The sequence below is a fragment of the Sebastes umbrosus genome, chromosome 10, assembly GCF_015220745.1.
Source record: "Sebastes umbrosus isolate fSebUmb1 chromosome 10, fSebUmb1.pri, whole genome shotgun sequence".
NCBI lineage: Eukaryota > Metazoa > Chordata > Actinopteri > Perciformes > Sebastidae > Sebastes > Sebastes umbrosus.
Window position 1 is genome coordinate 5,721,620 of NC_051278.1, and position 15,162 is coordinate 5,736,781.

General features: G+C 41.1%; 1 protein-coding gene across 12 annotated transcripts in view; it reads left to right on the forward strand.

Annotated features, from left to right (window-relative positions):
- The window catches only part of LOC119495442 (mitogen-activated protein kinase kinase kinase kinase 3-like), a 52,354-nt gene extending 37,502 nt beyond the window's left edge, over nucleotides 1-14,852 (forward strand). For 6 of the 12 annotated variants that reach the window (XM_037781879.1, XM_037781883.1, XM_037781881.1 and 3 more), the window contains 17 exons: nucleotides 868-919; nucleotides 1,025-1,412; nucleotides 3,158-3,276; nucleotides 3,594-3,635; nucleotides 3,979-4,063; nucleotides 4,164-4,243; nucleotides 4,494-4,554; nucleotides 5,720-5,837; nucleotides 6,017-6,075; nucleotides 6,809-6,912; nucleotides 7,785-7,956; nucleotides 8,511-8,579; nucleotides 8,659-8,751; nucleotides 8,855-8,925; nucleotides 9,428-9,483; nucleotides 9,585-9,638; nucleotides 10,913-14,852. In XM_037781879.1, the coding sequence (XP_037637807.1) occupies nucleotides 868-919; nucleotides 1,025-1,412; nucleotides 3,158-3,276; nucleotides 3,594-3,635; nucleotides 3,979-4,063; nucleotides 4,164-4,243; nucleotides 4,494-4,554; nucleotides 5,720-5,837; nucleotides 6,017-6,075; nucleotides 6,809-6,912; nucleotides 7,785-7,956; nucleotides 8,511-8,579; nucleotides 8,659-8,751; nucleotides 8,855-8,925; nucleotides 9,428-9,483; nucleotides 9,585-9,638; nucleotides 10,913-11,000 (1,711 nt within the window). In that variant the 3' untranslated portion in view covers nucleotides 11,001-14,852. The remainder of the gene's footprint in view (nucleotides 1-867; nucleotides 920-1,024; nucleotides 1,413-3,157; nucleotides 3,277-3,593; nucleotides 3,636-3,978; nucleotides 4,064-4,163; nucleotides 4,244-4,493; nucleotides 4,555-5,719; nucleotides 5,838-6,016; nucleotides 6,076-6,808; nucleotides 6,913-7,784; nucleotides 7,957-8,510; nucleotides 8,580-8,658; nucleotides 8,752-8,854; nucleotides 8,926-9,427; nucleotides 9,484-9,584; nucleotides 9,639-10,912) is intronic. The other 6 variants (XM_037781880.1, XM_037781890.1, XM_037781891.1 and 3 more) reach the window with 3 other exon arrangements.
- Nucleotides 14,853-15,162: the final 310 nt, after the last annotated feature.

The following is a 15,162-nucleotide window of genomic DNA, read 5'->3' on the forward strand; positions in this document are numbered from 1 at the left end:
TATGTACATTCAATATAGAAACGGTCAAAAATATAAAGTAAAAATACAATTTCTTGTGTGTTGATTCTGTAACTAAAACATTGAAATCACTGTCAAATAAATAATATTTGGACAAAATACACTTGGAGTGTTGTTTTAGTAGCGTTAAGGCCTCGTCTTTTAGAAACAATTCAGGAAAAAAGACCACCACAGCATTTTATGAAGTTTTTAAAGGCAGTGTTTTAACACACAGCTCAGCCGAACCCAGTACCGGGTCTGTTGACCGCCATTCAACTGAATCACTGTGACTCATTTTCATTGGTGTTCCTGTATCTGTGCTCACTGTGATTGGCCCCCCAGCCTCCGTCTGTTTTGATCTCTGTGCTCTGATTGGTTCTTTGTCTCTCCGTCATTAACAAGTGTCTCAACAAATCTGTCGTCTATCAGGCAAAATGGATAAAGTCTCTGCAAATATAGCGCTGGTCTGCAAGTCAAAATTTTTATTGTGTTTAACAAAGATGGGCATAAATAAGCATTATTGAGAGAAGCTGTTGAATTTGCAGTATTTGAATGTTCTATAACACTTTAAGCAACACTGACTATCATTGTATGATCAATTTTTCAGTATCAGCGCTGCTATTCTCAGAGACTTTACGCATGATCCATCTGTAGTTGTTCTTAATGATCTCTAGTGTGCCAGTCTCAGTGTCAAATAGTGTCAGGTATCAGTAAAAAAAAGTATGAATTAAGTTTAATTAACTACCAATTTACCATATATAAATGAAGTTTATTATAAAGTGTTACCTCTTGTTTGTAATTAATGGCAGTTTTTAGTCTATTTTATGTGTTTTGTGAAGCAGAATCTCAAGTTTTTTTCTCATTCTTCAGTAAATCGAGCACTATCATGAGGCCAAAGGTCCCACCTCCTCTTCCTCCCAAGGTATGAACGATTCATTTAAACGTTTATTTTGTAATTCTGTTTGATGTTATTGAAAATATAAGGTGCCTGGTTTTGAATTATGAGAAATTATGTATTTCCCTTCAGCCCAAGTCGATCTGCTCGTCCCAACAACCGCAGCAGCCGCACCTGCAGAAACACGACGACAGCCAATCACACAGCGAGGACGACGGCGGAGGGGGAGGGACCATCAAACGCTGTCCGGTCCCGCAGACCGCGAGCCCCGCCAAGGCCGCCTCCAACGTCCCCCCGCGGCCCCCCCCCCCGAAGCTGCCGCCCCACCGCCGCAGTAGCCTAGGTAACGAGAGCCCGAAGCACGCGGACGTCGAAACCTCTGCCCCAGAGGATGATGGGAGCTTTAGGCATTTCTGGGAGTGGCTCCACACGCCTCACACAGAGGAAGAGCTGGAGGAGGCGTGGGAGGTGCTGAAGGAGGTGAAAGATGAGCAGGAAAAAGAGGAGGAAAAGGAAGCGAGTAAGAGCAGCCACTTTGGTAGATGGGTAGCGTCCGCAGAACCCTGTCGTCCCCTCCGATTGGTTGTGTGGTCCCCCGTTAGTCAGTCCTCGTAGTCTTGATTTCTCTGTTCCATGAGTCCATTAATAACCTTTGAATCTTTTTGTTTGTAGTTTCTTCTGTCCATCAGCTCCTGCTCAGTATAAGTGTTTGTCTGTGAAGTCTGATTGGTTGTTTTAATCCAATCAATCAGAAGCTAGTAGTCTGCTCCCACTCCCCCCGCTTCCTAGGAGGAAGAAGGAAGAGGAGAAAACATCGTCCTGAATGATCAGAACTAAGATGTGATAGAGCGGATAAGTCAGGAAGGAAGTTCTGTTCAGTTTTGTTTCTCTGTTTAGGATTCTTTTTTATTATTTAATTCACTTTGATTAAATTAATTAACATTTATAAATGTAAATTAGGGCTGTCAATCGATTAAAATATTTAATCGCGATTAATCACACATTTTTTACCTGTTCAAAATGTACCTTAAAGGGAGATTTGTCAAGTATTTAATACTCTTATCAACATGGGAGTGGACAAATATGCTGCTTTATGTAAATGTATGTATATATTTATTATTGGAAGTCACAAAACAATGACAGATATTGTCCAGAAACCCTCACAGGTACTGTATTTAGCATAAAATATATGCTCAAATCATAACATGGCAAACTGCAGCCCAACAGGCAACAACAGCTGTCAGTGTGTCAGTGTGCTGACTTGACTATGACTTGCACCAAAACTGCATGTGATTATCATAAAGTGGGCATGTCTGTAAAGAGGAGACTCGTGGGTACCCATAGAACCCATTTTCATTCACATATCTAGAGGTCAGAGGTCAAGGAACCCCTTTGCAAATGACCATGCCAGTTTTTCCGCGCCAAAATTTAGCCTAAATTCGTAGCGTTATTTAGAATCCTTTGTGACGAGTTAGTATGACATGGTTGGTACTGATGGATTCCTCAGGTTTTTCTAGTTTCATATGATGCCAGTATCTTCACTCTAGCTTTAAAACTGAGCCCGCTACAACCTCCGAAAGATCGATTGCGTCACGTTATTATAGCGTTAACGTTGACAGCCCTACATAAGCTACATGGAAATGCTAGAAGGATCATTTTACGCATTGGTGGAGTTGCAGTGTTTGTCTGCATATGTGTGTGTGACTGTTGTTCTCCCAATCGTGACCATAGATGTTTTCGTCCAAAGCTACCGCAAAAAAGTCTCATGATGTCACCGTTTTATCAGCCAACTCCACCTTTTATAACAGAATAGGGCGTGCAGATTCGTTGTCAGAGTGGTAGAGTAGACAAACCTACCGGTCCTAATTGATCAATATTGACCGACTGTTATCAAGCAGGTAGTACAGTATGTGGTGCATTAACACCTTCCCTCGCTCATGACTATATTTGATCCTCTGTATTCTTCCTGCTAGCCTGCTCCCTCCTTCCTTCCCTCTCTGCTCCCACTAGTTTGTCTGTTGCTGTGTTAGTAGAACTCCTCTGTGTCTTCAGTCCTGCAGATTATACTGTACTCATTGAAACCAGCTATATGTATAAAATGTCAATGTGACTGTGCTTGCAGTGTGTTCTGCAGCTGACTCTGTTTTTTCCTCAAACACACCGCTGCATATTCACATTCACTCTCTCTCTCTCTGTTCCTCACACACATTCACTCTCTCTCTGAGTTTCTCTGTCACACACTGAGTAGTGTCTCTGTTGTTGTAGGTAACGGGCTGAACACAGCTCCACCTGGAGGAGGAGGAGGAGAGAGGGAGAGTCCAGCAGACAGACAGTCCACCATGCCCCCTAGTGTCCCCATACGGAAAGACAAGAAGGACGTTCCGGTAAGCAGAAATTAACTCTACAGCAGTGGAAGTTCCATCCATCAATTATCGGTCTCACGTAACCGCAACCTGAATTTAAGCGCTGTAACATCTTTTGTGAATCAGACCTTAAGACGGGGAAGATGGCGGTTGCAAGAATTTGCCCCTGAGTTTGCAGGAGATTTTAGCATCTGTAGGAATTGTTGGAGCTGTAACACAAAATATGGGGTGTTTTTTTAACTTCATTATTATGTGAGATCCACTTGCAGCGTGTTACCAGGATCACTCATAATCCAGTACTGACTGACCTTTTGTGTGTGTCTATCTGTCTCTCCTAGAAGCCAATCAGTAATGGCCTTCCTCCTACACCTAAAGTCCATGTAAGTACCCGTCACTCTCTCTGCTCCCCTTTAGAAAACAGTCATTGTGAATGGTTTTGTTTGGAAACTGAGATTTTGATATGGGAAAAGTCAACTTTGCAAGAATATACCATCGTATTTAATCACCGGCTTCACATCTTTGTTGCATTACATTGTACTTTTCAGTTGATTTGCTCTATAGCAAGCTGATCATACCTTCTGAAAACTTTAACAACCTTGGAAGGAATATCCAGAAAACGCTCAGAAAAGGAAAAACACAACACATTTGAGCATCATAATCTGCAGAGATGTTGTCAGATAATCATTTGAAAGGCATGTATTCGTGTCCTCCTCCCATTGGCAGATGGGTGCGTGTTTCTCCAAGGTGTTCAACGGCTGTCCTCTGAAGATCCACTGTGCCACCTCCTGGATCAACCCCGACACCAGAGGTAACCAACGGGAAACCACGCACAGTCACATCCTGAATCAAAGCACCAAGACTCCTAAAGGAACTCAGTGTTGTAATGTCTGTTTCTGTGTGTGTTTCAGACCAGTATTTGATATTCGGAGCTGAAGAGGGAATCTACACATTAAACCTTAACGAGCTGCATGAGACCTCGATGGAACAGGTGAGACTGGAGATCATGCGTTTTAACAAAAAAATGTGTGGAGATAAAACGCGAAATGACTTAAGAATTTGGTGTGTTGTTCTTCCGCCGTTTGGTGAGACCAGGCTATATGAAAATATAGTTTTCACCCTCATTACATTTTAACTGTGAAATGTGAGAAGTTCCTAAACAATGATGCTTTCCAGTGGTGTAACAATAATAACAAACATCCTGTATCTTTATTCTCTCTACACCTTGCATGTGTCTGCAGCTCTTTCCTCGGCGGTGTACCTGGATGTATGTCATGAACAGTTGTCTTCTTTCCATATCTGGTGAGTTACAACTCGTCTGGAAGTTACATAAATAGTTTTATTCTCATAACTGGTTTATACATCTTGTATCTAAAGTCAGAGGTGTGGACTCGAATCAGACTCGAGTCACAAATTTGGTGACTTTTCAGACTTGCAACTCGACTTGGACTTTAACACCAGAGACTTGTGACTTCACCTGGACTTGAGCCTTTTGACTTGAAAATACTTGATACCTTCCCTCCCGAGCCCAAAGATGAAAAAATATGTTATTTAAAAAGTGTGTGCACGAAGAACATCAGCTGCCCGGTACCGGAGGTAAAGATCGGTTTATTTACTTTTTGAGAGATTCTTTATTGATTTGATTGGAAAGAGGAATTACTCTTCGGTGAAAAAACTGAACTGAATTTCTATCTTTTGTTGAATCTATGAAAAGTGGTGTTTTTTTTGTTGAACTCCGGACTCTCTACTGGATGAAACCGCTCTGACGAGCAGTCGGCTGGTACAGAATCTCCTTACAACCCTGAGTGACCCAACCATCTGCTGTTGACCTGTACATTACTTCTAAGAAATGTTATCTTTATTTCAAAGCTTTGCATCGTCTGCTGAGATATGGTAGACTTTTTTTTTTACCTATAGGTGAGATAAATGTGGATTCACATGTGTTATTTACCATTTTATTTTATTAATTTACTGTTGTACTCTGAAAATAGGATTAACCGTTCATTCTTTGATTCGTAAGAACACTCTAATCTTACATTTTTTGGTATTTCATTTTGTCATTGTTGAATATGAAAGCCTCCACGTACACAGATCACTCTTTGTCTGCAAAACTGAACGGATTAAGAGGACTTTTGGTGAATATTATTGAGACTTACACTTAATTCCCAGATCCACTTAGTTTGAACCAATCTGACAGCATTCAGTGAAGTTGCAGGAGAAAGCCATAAAGAACTAACATTAAGTTACTGACTGGCGCCGGGTTGTTAAAATGGCATAACATTTAGTGCAGAGCACATTATGATTTGTTTAGGACTCCAAACTCAGAGTTGAGGACTTTGGACTTCAGTGCAAACACTTGAGACTTAATTGTGACTTTCAGAACAATGACTTGGTCCCACCTCTAAAGTCTAAAGTCAACATTATTCATTCTTCACTTTTGCTCTTTTCTGTTTTTATTCCCTTCCAGGAAAAGCCTCTCAGCTGTACTCCCACAGTCTGAGCGGTATGTTTGAACAGGCCAGACAGTTAGGGAAGTTACCAGTAGCCATTCCCACACACAAGCTGCCTGATAAGATGATTCCCAGGTAAACTCTCCCAACAGGAGGTCACACTTATCAGTCGTGTAAATTATAAAAATCTATTTCCTTTTAATCCTCCGCTCTTCTTTACGTATGTCTTAGACGATTGAACTCACTGTCAATGAAAGCAGAACATTCATGTTACTTTGACTCATCGAGTGATTTCCTTCTTTGTCCGTTTATAGGAAGTTTGCGGTGTCCAATAAAATTCCAGACACTAAAGGGTGCCAAAAGTGCTGCGTAGGTGAGTTTTTAGTGAAGGTGGATTTTATGTTTTGTTGTGCCTACTGTAGTAGTACTGCAAGTTCAAGAATGTTTTCCTTAACCCTAAAAGACCCACATTAGACCGGTTTTGTCCTTTTTAGGGGAGTACAGGGGAGTAAGCAGATCAGCAGTAGATGTCACATAGAGGTAGTGTACATCATCTGAAAGCTGGGAACCTTAAGATTAATTTGTTCTAGTCATAAAGTAGAAATAAACAAAAGTTGCATATTTTGGCGATTGTATTGGGAGCGCTTCTGTTGTGTAAACTGCTCAGAAACTCCCTTATTGTCAATCTAGCTAGGAAAGCCATCCATCCTCTGAATGCTCTAGGTCTCTAGTTTGTGGCTGTAAAGTTTCGTGAGGATCTGATTAACCTAGAGGTCACCAGAGGTCATTTTATACAGTGAGATCACATTTGAAAAAAATGGTCTCACTATAATGAAATGGCTACTATGGAGACTAACATCATCACACATGAATACAGTTGGGCTCATTGGATTGTGTCCCTTACAGCCTCTGAAAGACAGTAAAGTTGGTTGGGTTCACTTACAGTACAACCCCATAAACTTAACAGCGTGTAGCAACGCTGTAAAATCACAAAATGTACTTTTAGAAGACGTAAACATTTCACAGGTAATTGTGAGTTTAAGATACAAAGTTCACCAAGAGAGATAAATTGAAAGTTGCTGATAACTGGTGTCGTTTCCATGCAGTTCGTAACCCGTACACAGGCCACAAGTACCTGTGTGGAGCCTTTCAGTCCAGTGTCATGCTGTTGGAGTGGGTGGAGTCCATGCAGAAGTTTATGCTCATCAAGGTCAGATTTTGCTCTTTGAAACTTCTCCTTTTACTTTGTCCAAAATCTCATACTATGCACTACATACCCACTATGTGTACTATCATTCAATATACTTTTATTTGAATAAACACTAGTATGTATCTTTTCGGACGCACTGAGCTGTAATTTACGTCGTCACTTCCTGAGAGCCTCCCTGCCAGGTGGAGACGTGTAACCATGGTAACCCGTGCCAACCTCACGTGACCGAAACGACGGTTTGTGAGAATCAAAGTCTGAATTAATTTAAAATATATACATTACGCGTAGCAAAATGAAATCTCATACTTACAGTTAAATTGAAGCACTGTTGATGTTTCAGAGCTGTCCTTCAACGTTCGTTATGAACAATATTTATGCCGCTGTAGTGTCCAGCGTTACATACTGTAATATTTCACTGGTAATAGTATGCAATTCACGTACTGTTGGTTTCATACTAAGGTTTCGGACATACTAAAATATCTCTAATACTGTTTTAGCGTTCTAAATAGCATGTTAGTATGGAATTTCGGAGGCAACCTTTGTGTTTCCTTACCTCCTGCTGTAGCTCATTTTATTACATATGAAGAGTATAAACATTGCAACACACTGTTTAAGGTTCTCAGGTTAAAACATTTGTTTAAATATAAGCTCTAACATTGTAAAACATGTCTTTAAATATCAGGTATAGTGTCAGCACTACTGTGCCTACTAGATACATATCAACTTTTTATATATTGCACAATTACAAGATTTCTAAAGCACTACATTCATCTATTTTTCTAGCACATACTGGTGCTGTATCCTCTGAGATAACCGACGATACTGAGGCAATTTCCCTTTCTTACTTTACTGTCTCTTCATCTACTCCACAGAACATCGACTTCCCGTTGCCTTGTCCGTTGGAGGTCTTTGAGATGTTGGTGGTCCCGGAGCAGACCTACCCTCTGATCTGTGTGGCGGTCAGTAAAGGCACCGAACTCAACCAGGTGGTCCGGTTCGGCACCGTCAACCCCAACTCTACCTCCTCCTGGTTCACAGAAGCAGGTGAGTACAGTGGGACCAAGAAGAGCGGTTGTACGAGGTACTTATCCATAGTCAGTGTATCACCTACAGTAGATGGCGGTCGGCACGCTCCCAGTTTGGAGAAACAGACAAGAGTACCAGCACCGGAGCAAAGCAATGTACTGCTGTGGACGGGGGCAGCAGCAAAACATATTTAGCCAACTACAAAATCGTTTTTTGTAGTTTGCAGAAAGGGCTGTCTGACGAGAACTGAAGCCGTTATATCCATCTATTCTCTCTTCAAAGCCACCAGACTCCATTGACAAAAACAGTAATTTTACCACACAGAACAGGGGAGTTGGTAGTCTACCGCTGCCTCGATAGGTTGGTTAGTTTGTGTTGTTGTGTGACTTTGGTGTTTTAAAGGGTTAGTTTGGATTCACCAAAGTCACACAATAATATGTTTTGCTGCTGCCCTCATACAAGTACCTCATACAACCCCACTTCAAAACATCCAAACTATCTGACTACTAAGATGTTGCTGTGTGCAGCTTGGAGGCCAAAATAAAGCTCTGCTCTCATCTCTCTCTCTGCAGACACACCGCAGACGTGTGTGATCCACGTCACTCAGCTAGAGAGAGACACTATCCTCGTCTGCCTCGACAGTGAGTAGCATTCACACCGTGCAGCTTCAGGTCAGAATCCGGAGGTGTTTGCAGTGGATTTACCGCTTTCTCTCCACAGGGTGTATAAAGATCGTGAACCTCCAGGGCAGGTTGAAATCCAGCAGGAAGTTGTCAGCTGAGCTCACCTTCAACTTCCAGATCGAATCCACAGGTAAAGGAAGAAAACAAATGAAAGGAACTTGAATCGACGTGCTTATCTTCTCGTGGATTTATACAAGTTTAATTTGTACCTCATTGTTTCTGTTTCTTTGCAGTTTGTCTCCAAGACAGTGTACTGGCCTTCTGGAGACATGGCATGCAGGGACGCAGTTTCAAGACCAATGAGGTGAGATTGATACAGAGTGTTTCCAAACAACCTGGAAAACCGTTGAGTTGGAGTTTGAAATCTGACTTCAGGGGGTGTTCCTCTGTTCCTCCTCTTGTGTTGACTTCCACAGAGAGGAACTTATTAGTGTATGACGTGATCCCTGTCTGTCATACCAGCTAGATTATCACTAAAAATGTCCTGGAAAGACCTTTAGATCTTTGAACCACGTAACAAGGTTCACCTCCAGCTCCAATTTGTTTTGATAACCATTGTTGTAGCTGCTGAATTCCTTAAATGTAGTGGATTAATGGAGCCTGGCATCAGATTAATAGTATAGGTACAATTTTTCAGACCTGCAAAATCACATGAAATTAAACCTAAATTAGCAATTTTATATCATGACACATACAATATCCTTATTTTCCTTCTTGGCCACAATAATTGGAATTTCGTTAGCATCCTACGTTTGGACTGGTTTCTCCTGGCGAGCTCTGACCTCTCTGTCTTGTATATTCATCAGATCACCCAGGAGATCTCTGACAGCACACGCATCTTCAGACTACTGGGATCGGACAGGTGAGAACACACACCAACACAAACTAACACCTCCTCACTTCATGCACGTTACACCCACCCAGGTCACTGTTAACATCCTCCCTGATGTCTTCTCACTGAAGACGTGTCGACTGTAGAGATCCAGATGCTGATGACAGAGGCCACACTCTGCCCAGGTACACTCACTGCTCCAACGCTGCCTCTTTCTGTCATTGATCGGGAGCTTTAAGATTGTGTGAGAGGAAGAGTGTGTGTGTCTGAGGAAAGTTTGGGGATTTTACCTGACAACATAGACACCAAAATCATCTTTGTCTGGTCTGCTGTCACTAAATTGGAAACTGAGAAGTTGTATTTGTGCTAAGGCTGCACAAAATATTATTGTTTTGAACTACCAAGAACTACTTTTGTACGGACTGGATCATTCTGGTGTCTTTTTGTCTCATTACTGAGCAGCTGAGTCCCTTTTGAAACATGAAGTGTGAATGTGTGAGCCTTTGGGTCCCTCTTATAACAGTATTAACAGCTGCCTCGGGGTAAACGAGTGTTCTGTGTGAAGGGTTTAGTGTCAGATCAAGACCACTCCCTCTGCTGCCTTTTTCCAAATATCGGCGTTTTACACGCTTGGACCGTATCCTATTGGTACATTAAATTCTGGGTCTTCACTATGTTTTCATGCTTTATTTTACCCAGTGTTGTATTCATGTTTGCCAGAATCAGGCTGGGCTGTTGTTTTGTCTTGGATTGAAAGGTGAAATAAAGATGTTGTGTTACCAGAGGTGGGTAGTAACGAGTTACATGTACTCAGGTAACTGTTTGGAGTAAATTGTACTTGTCATAGTAGTTTTATTGCAGCATATTTTTTACTCTTACTTGAGAAAAATCATTACTTTTACTCTGTTACACTTGGATACATTAATTGCGCTACTTTTATTTATTTATGTATTATTTTATAGACAGTCTATAGAGAGCTAGACATGATGGCTAAAGCTGCATGCTAACTCTGTCATGGACAGGAAACGTCATCGTATTGCGGTAACGTGCGGTCAAGCCAGCCGTCACTCTCATCTCCGTGGTCAAATCATCCGACGCTACGACTGTAGAGCACCCAGATACTGACATTTATGTTAAATGCATTCAAACGGCCCAGATGGAGCTGACCATGGATGTATAAAGAGAACAAAGCTGATAATTCCAGTCATATCCACGTCAAATAAAGACTATGATGGAAATACTTTTGTACTATTACTCATGTAGTTATTTTGATGACTACTTTTACTTCTATTTGAGTACTTTTTTTGCAAAGTAACAGTATTTTTACTTGAGTACAGTTTTTGGCTACTCCACCCACCTCTGTGTGTTACCTTCCATTGAAACTAAACTGGATGTTGTGTGTGTGTGTGTGTGTGTGTGTGTGTGTGTGTGTGCGCTTGTGTTTTTGTTTGTGTTGCAGGGTTGTGGTGCTGGAGAGCCGGCCTACAGACAACCCTACAGCCCACAGCAACCTCTACATCCTGGCAGGCCATGAAAACAGCTACTGAGACACACACACAAACACACACATATATAAACACACTCTCTAAACAGCCACTAATGCAAACAAGGGAGTGAGCAACCGGGAGACACACTCAGCCCAATCTTACCGCTAAACCCACCCAACCTCCTGTGTGACTGGGAGATGAGCCGTTCATGGGTGCAGATGTGGACTCCCAGTTGTTAAAAATGCACCGCAGTGTTACATGTGTATTAGTTAAGCGTGTTGTAGTAGGGCAGCGGGTCGTGGAGACGTTTCTGGAGTTTAAAAGGTCGAGCTAGCCGGGGGGGGTGAATCTGCACCTTAGTCGAGCGACTTCAACCCAGAATCCTTCCTGACACCATCCCACCTTTCCCTGCGTACCGCACACACCGCATCCAGCACAGAAGTCTGACATCAACACTACTTCTACTACTAGCTCTACACATACAGTACTACTACTACTACTGCTACTTGCGCTAAAGCTTCACAGAAGAGCCATCTTGCACAGAAAAAAACCTTTCATCGTCTCCCTCTTCCTCTTTCCTTTCCTCCCTTATTTTTTAAACTACACCTTTATTTATTGTGGCATGATGTAACTTTAACAACCAGGATGGCTTTCCTGTTTTTATTTGTTTTCGTTTCTTTTAAAAGGATAAAAAAAAAGAGACTAAAAAGCTTCGCCACCTCCGCTATAGCATCGAACTCCGATACCCGTCACCACACCACACAAGTGCTTAATTGACCTCTATTTAATTGTTGTAAATATAAATGTAGTATTTTTTTGACAGAGACGAACACTAAAAAGACTGGTCGTGTAGATAGGCGTGTGTATAGTTGCTCTGTACAACTGTGGAGACGAACAGAGAGGCGTGGAGGAGTGACGGGGCGGTAAATTCACTCCCTGGTTCCCTGATCATGTGATCAGGAAGCAAAGAGCCCTGCAGTCTCCTCAGGTGGACAGCTTCAGCAAGCTGATATTACTCTAATAACCCGGAGCTCGGGCTTGAACTGAGCAATTACAGGAAGCAGCACCGATTGGTTTCATTTTGCATGCGTCACCATCAGAACTTCCTGCTCGTCGTTTGCACCATAGCAACGGAGGGTTACAAATTCTGTTCATTTACGTTTGTTTTTTCTCCTGTTTTGACATCCCTTTCTTTTTTTACGCTGTTTTAATCAGAAAGCTTTTTTAATTTTGCTATTTTTATTTTTTTTTTATTTTTATTGAACCACTGGTGTTAAAATTTTGCACAGAGAAAAAGGTATTTGATAAACAAATGTGATGTCATTATAATATATGACCTTGTGTGTATGCACAGTGTGTGTGTGAGAGTGTGTATGTAGGCTTAGGATATGCACATACAAGTGCATCATGTACAGATCTGGTCTTTAACAAGTGACAGCTGTGTTTCTGCTCGAGGACACTTCAAAAGAGTTTTAATAAGATATTAATAAACAATAATAAAAAGATGGATTTACACGGAAGGAAAAAATATTTATATTTATTCAGTAGACCTGGTATATATTTACGGAAGCCCTGAGAGGCAAGTGAGAAAAAAATTATCCATTTTCCAAGTCTTGACTTAAGAACAGGTGAAAAAAAGGTGCCAGGTAAGATCTCTTTTGGTGTGTTTGTTGATGTAATACCCATTTCGGCCACAAGAGGCTGCACCATTACCCCATGTTCTAAGTACACGATGATGTACAGCGAGCCGGTCATTGTTGTGAAATAAACCCCGGCAAACCTCAGGTTTATTTCACAACAATGACCCGTTAGCTGTACATTATTACACTTATTACACGGCTACTTACTTAAGAAATTGACACAAAAACGTTCCACCATCAGTCTGACATCAGAACTGTGTCCTTAGCAACGGTCTGTTATACATAGCAACGGTCTGCTCTAAAGAAATGACAGACCGCAGAACGCAGTGATTGACCAATCAGAATCGAGTATTCAACAAAGCTGTGTTCTAAATAGGGCTAAAAACATTCATGGTGAGTTTTGATTTCTCCATGCACTCTAAACACACGGTGCATAAATATTGTGTTCGCAAATTATGTAAATTACAACTCACCTGGAAGAAAACATGAATGTTATAAGTCCTATTTATTACACGGCTTTGTTGGATACTCAATTCTGATTGGTCAATCACAGCGTTCCACGGTCTGTTATTTCTTTATAACAGACTGTTGCTATGTGTAACAGACCGTTGCTATGGACACAGTTCTGATGTTTGGCCTCTGGCGAACCATTTTTGGCGGCACCGCAATCCCCATAATAAAAACAATGGCACAGCCAGCACAGAGCGATCACGTGTGGGCGGCTTTAGAAATATTATCCTGGTAAAAACCTTTTTTTTTTTCACCTGTTAGTAAGTCATCAACACGGGAGAGAAATTTAGATCACTTAGTAAATGGATCACTTGATTTTTTTGCCTCTCAGGGCTCTCGTATATATATATTAGCTGTCAGCCATCATTTCTAACATTAAATTGAACTTCTGTGGTTTTCCACAGGGGTGGAGTTTGCACCATATACAAGTACATCAGGCTGTTAAAACTGATCTCACTATGAATAATCTGAAACAATTTGAATAACCAGTAGCAGAAAACCCCCTATATGGTACTCCAAAGTAGCTAAAACAAACAAATTGTTTTAAATATTGCCTCCAGGCCACGTTTACTGTACAGACTAAATAAAGAGCTAAACTCCCATTCTTAGCTTCTGTTCTACGAGCCTCCAAAACAAAATGGATTTTCTCAGAAGCTAAAACGAGATGCTGGGTAAATAGGTGTGTACTACTATGCTATAATGAGGTGCTCAAGATCTGTTATCTAGTATGATACACCTCAGATTATTTAGATTTATTATGTGTTAAAGCTTTTGAGCAATGGATGGTAGTAGAACAGAAGTGAGGCGGGAAATTTAACTTCTGTGCAAGTCCAAACGTTTTATTAATTTTAGTCCTATTTGGAGACGTTTTTAAATTTTCATCGCTGTGACTTTTTTTAAAGACCTACATCTGTACAGGAGGTCACTACATGCATGTAGATGTGCATTGTGTAGGAGAGTCTACATGTGGCAGTACACTACCAGTCTTTACAAGCTGTGACACTAGAGGTTGCTTCAGAGGACGTGGACACTAGTTTAGCTGAATTTAACTGAGACACCATCGCTAAAGCTGAAATCTTAACAGAGCTGAGGGTTCATTTGTCCGAGTGGATCACTTCCCACAAGTCCGTTTTTTATTCATTTCATCATTTTCTCCATAGAAACACAGGTATAAGCTTATAGGTGAACCAACCAGCTACGAGATATACAGTATATATCCAAAAGAAACACAAGAGTAAATACTTCAAATACTACAAAGCTGGAATCTAATTGACACAACAGGAGAATACATTTCAGCGCCGTATAGATGTGTCACTAAATGCTACTAAGGTGGTTTTTAAAGGGTCATGTCGCACATGTTGGGAGACAATTTAAGAAAAGAATGTAACAGCTTTGTAACTGCTCAGAAAGTGTCACAATCTTTTTTGTCACCAACATGCCAGCATGTCGCTCCTTCAAACGTTCAGCGACAGGAACCGCACCAACGTCCCCAACGACACACTATTTCACTACGTTTTCATGGGTTTGAAACGGATCATCTCACTGGATTCTAGCTCCTGATGCTTTATTGCACTGTTGTGGTGAAGTAGCTAAAAATAAGCGTAGTCTAGTTACGTGTAGAGAGCTTGAATCCACTTTTTTTATCGCCTGTGCAACACTTTTATTGTGTAAAATACCCACAGAAGTGTTGCTTTGCACCTAGAAAACAAATGTCAGAAATATGAATCATATAAGACATAAAGACACTTAAATTGCCATGTTAGTAAGTTTGGAGTGGAAAATGTTTTCCCTAAGGTGGTGCCTTTCATAGGACTCTGATTGCTGTTAATCACAACCGCAGATGAGCGACTTTAGCCACGTTCATGCTAATACATGTGCTTCTAGCCAACACCCGTTAATACAAATGTTAGTTTCAGGGCTGAAACCAAGTTTTATTCACCACAATCAGGTTATTTAACAATTTTTTTTTTTATCAACTTGTGCATTCAGTGTCAAAATGATGGTAGCACTACCAAGTATATACTCAATAGCTTCACATTGACATCCTCAGCCATTAAAAAGGTGCAGTGTGT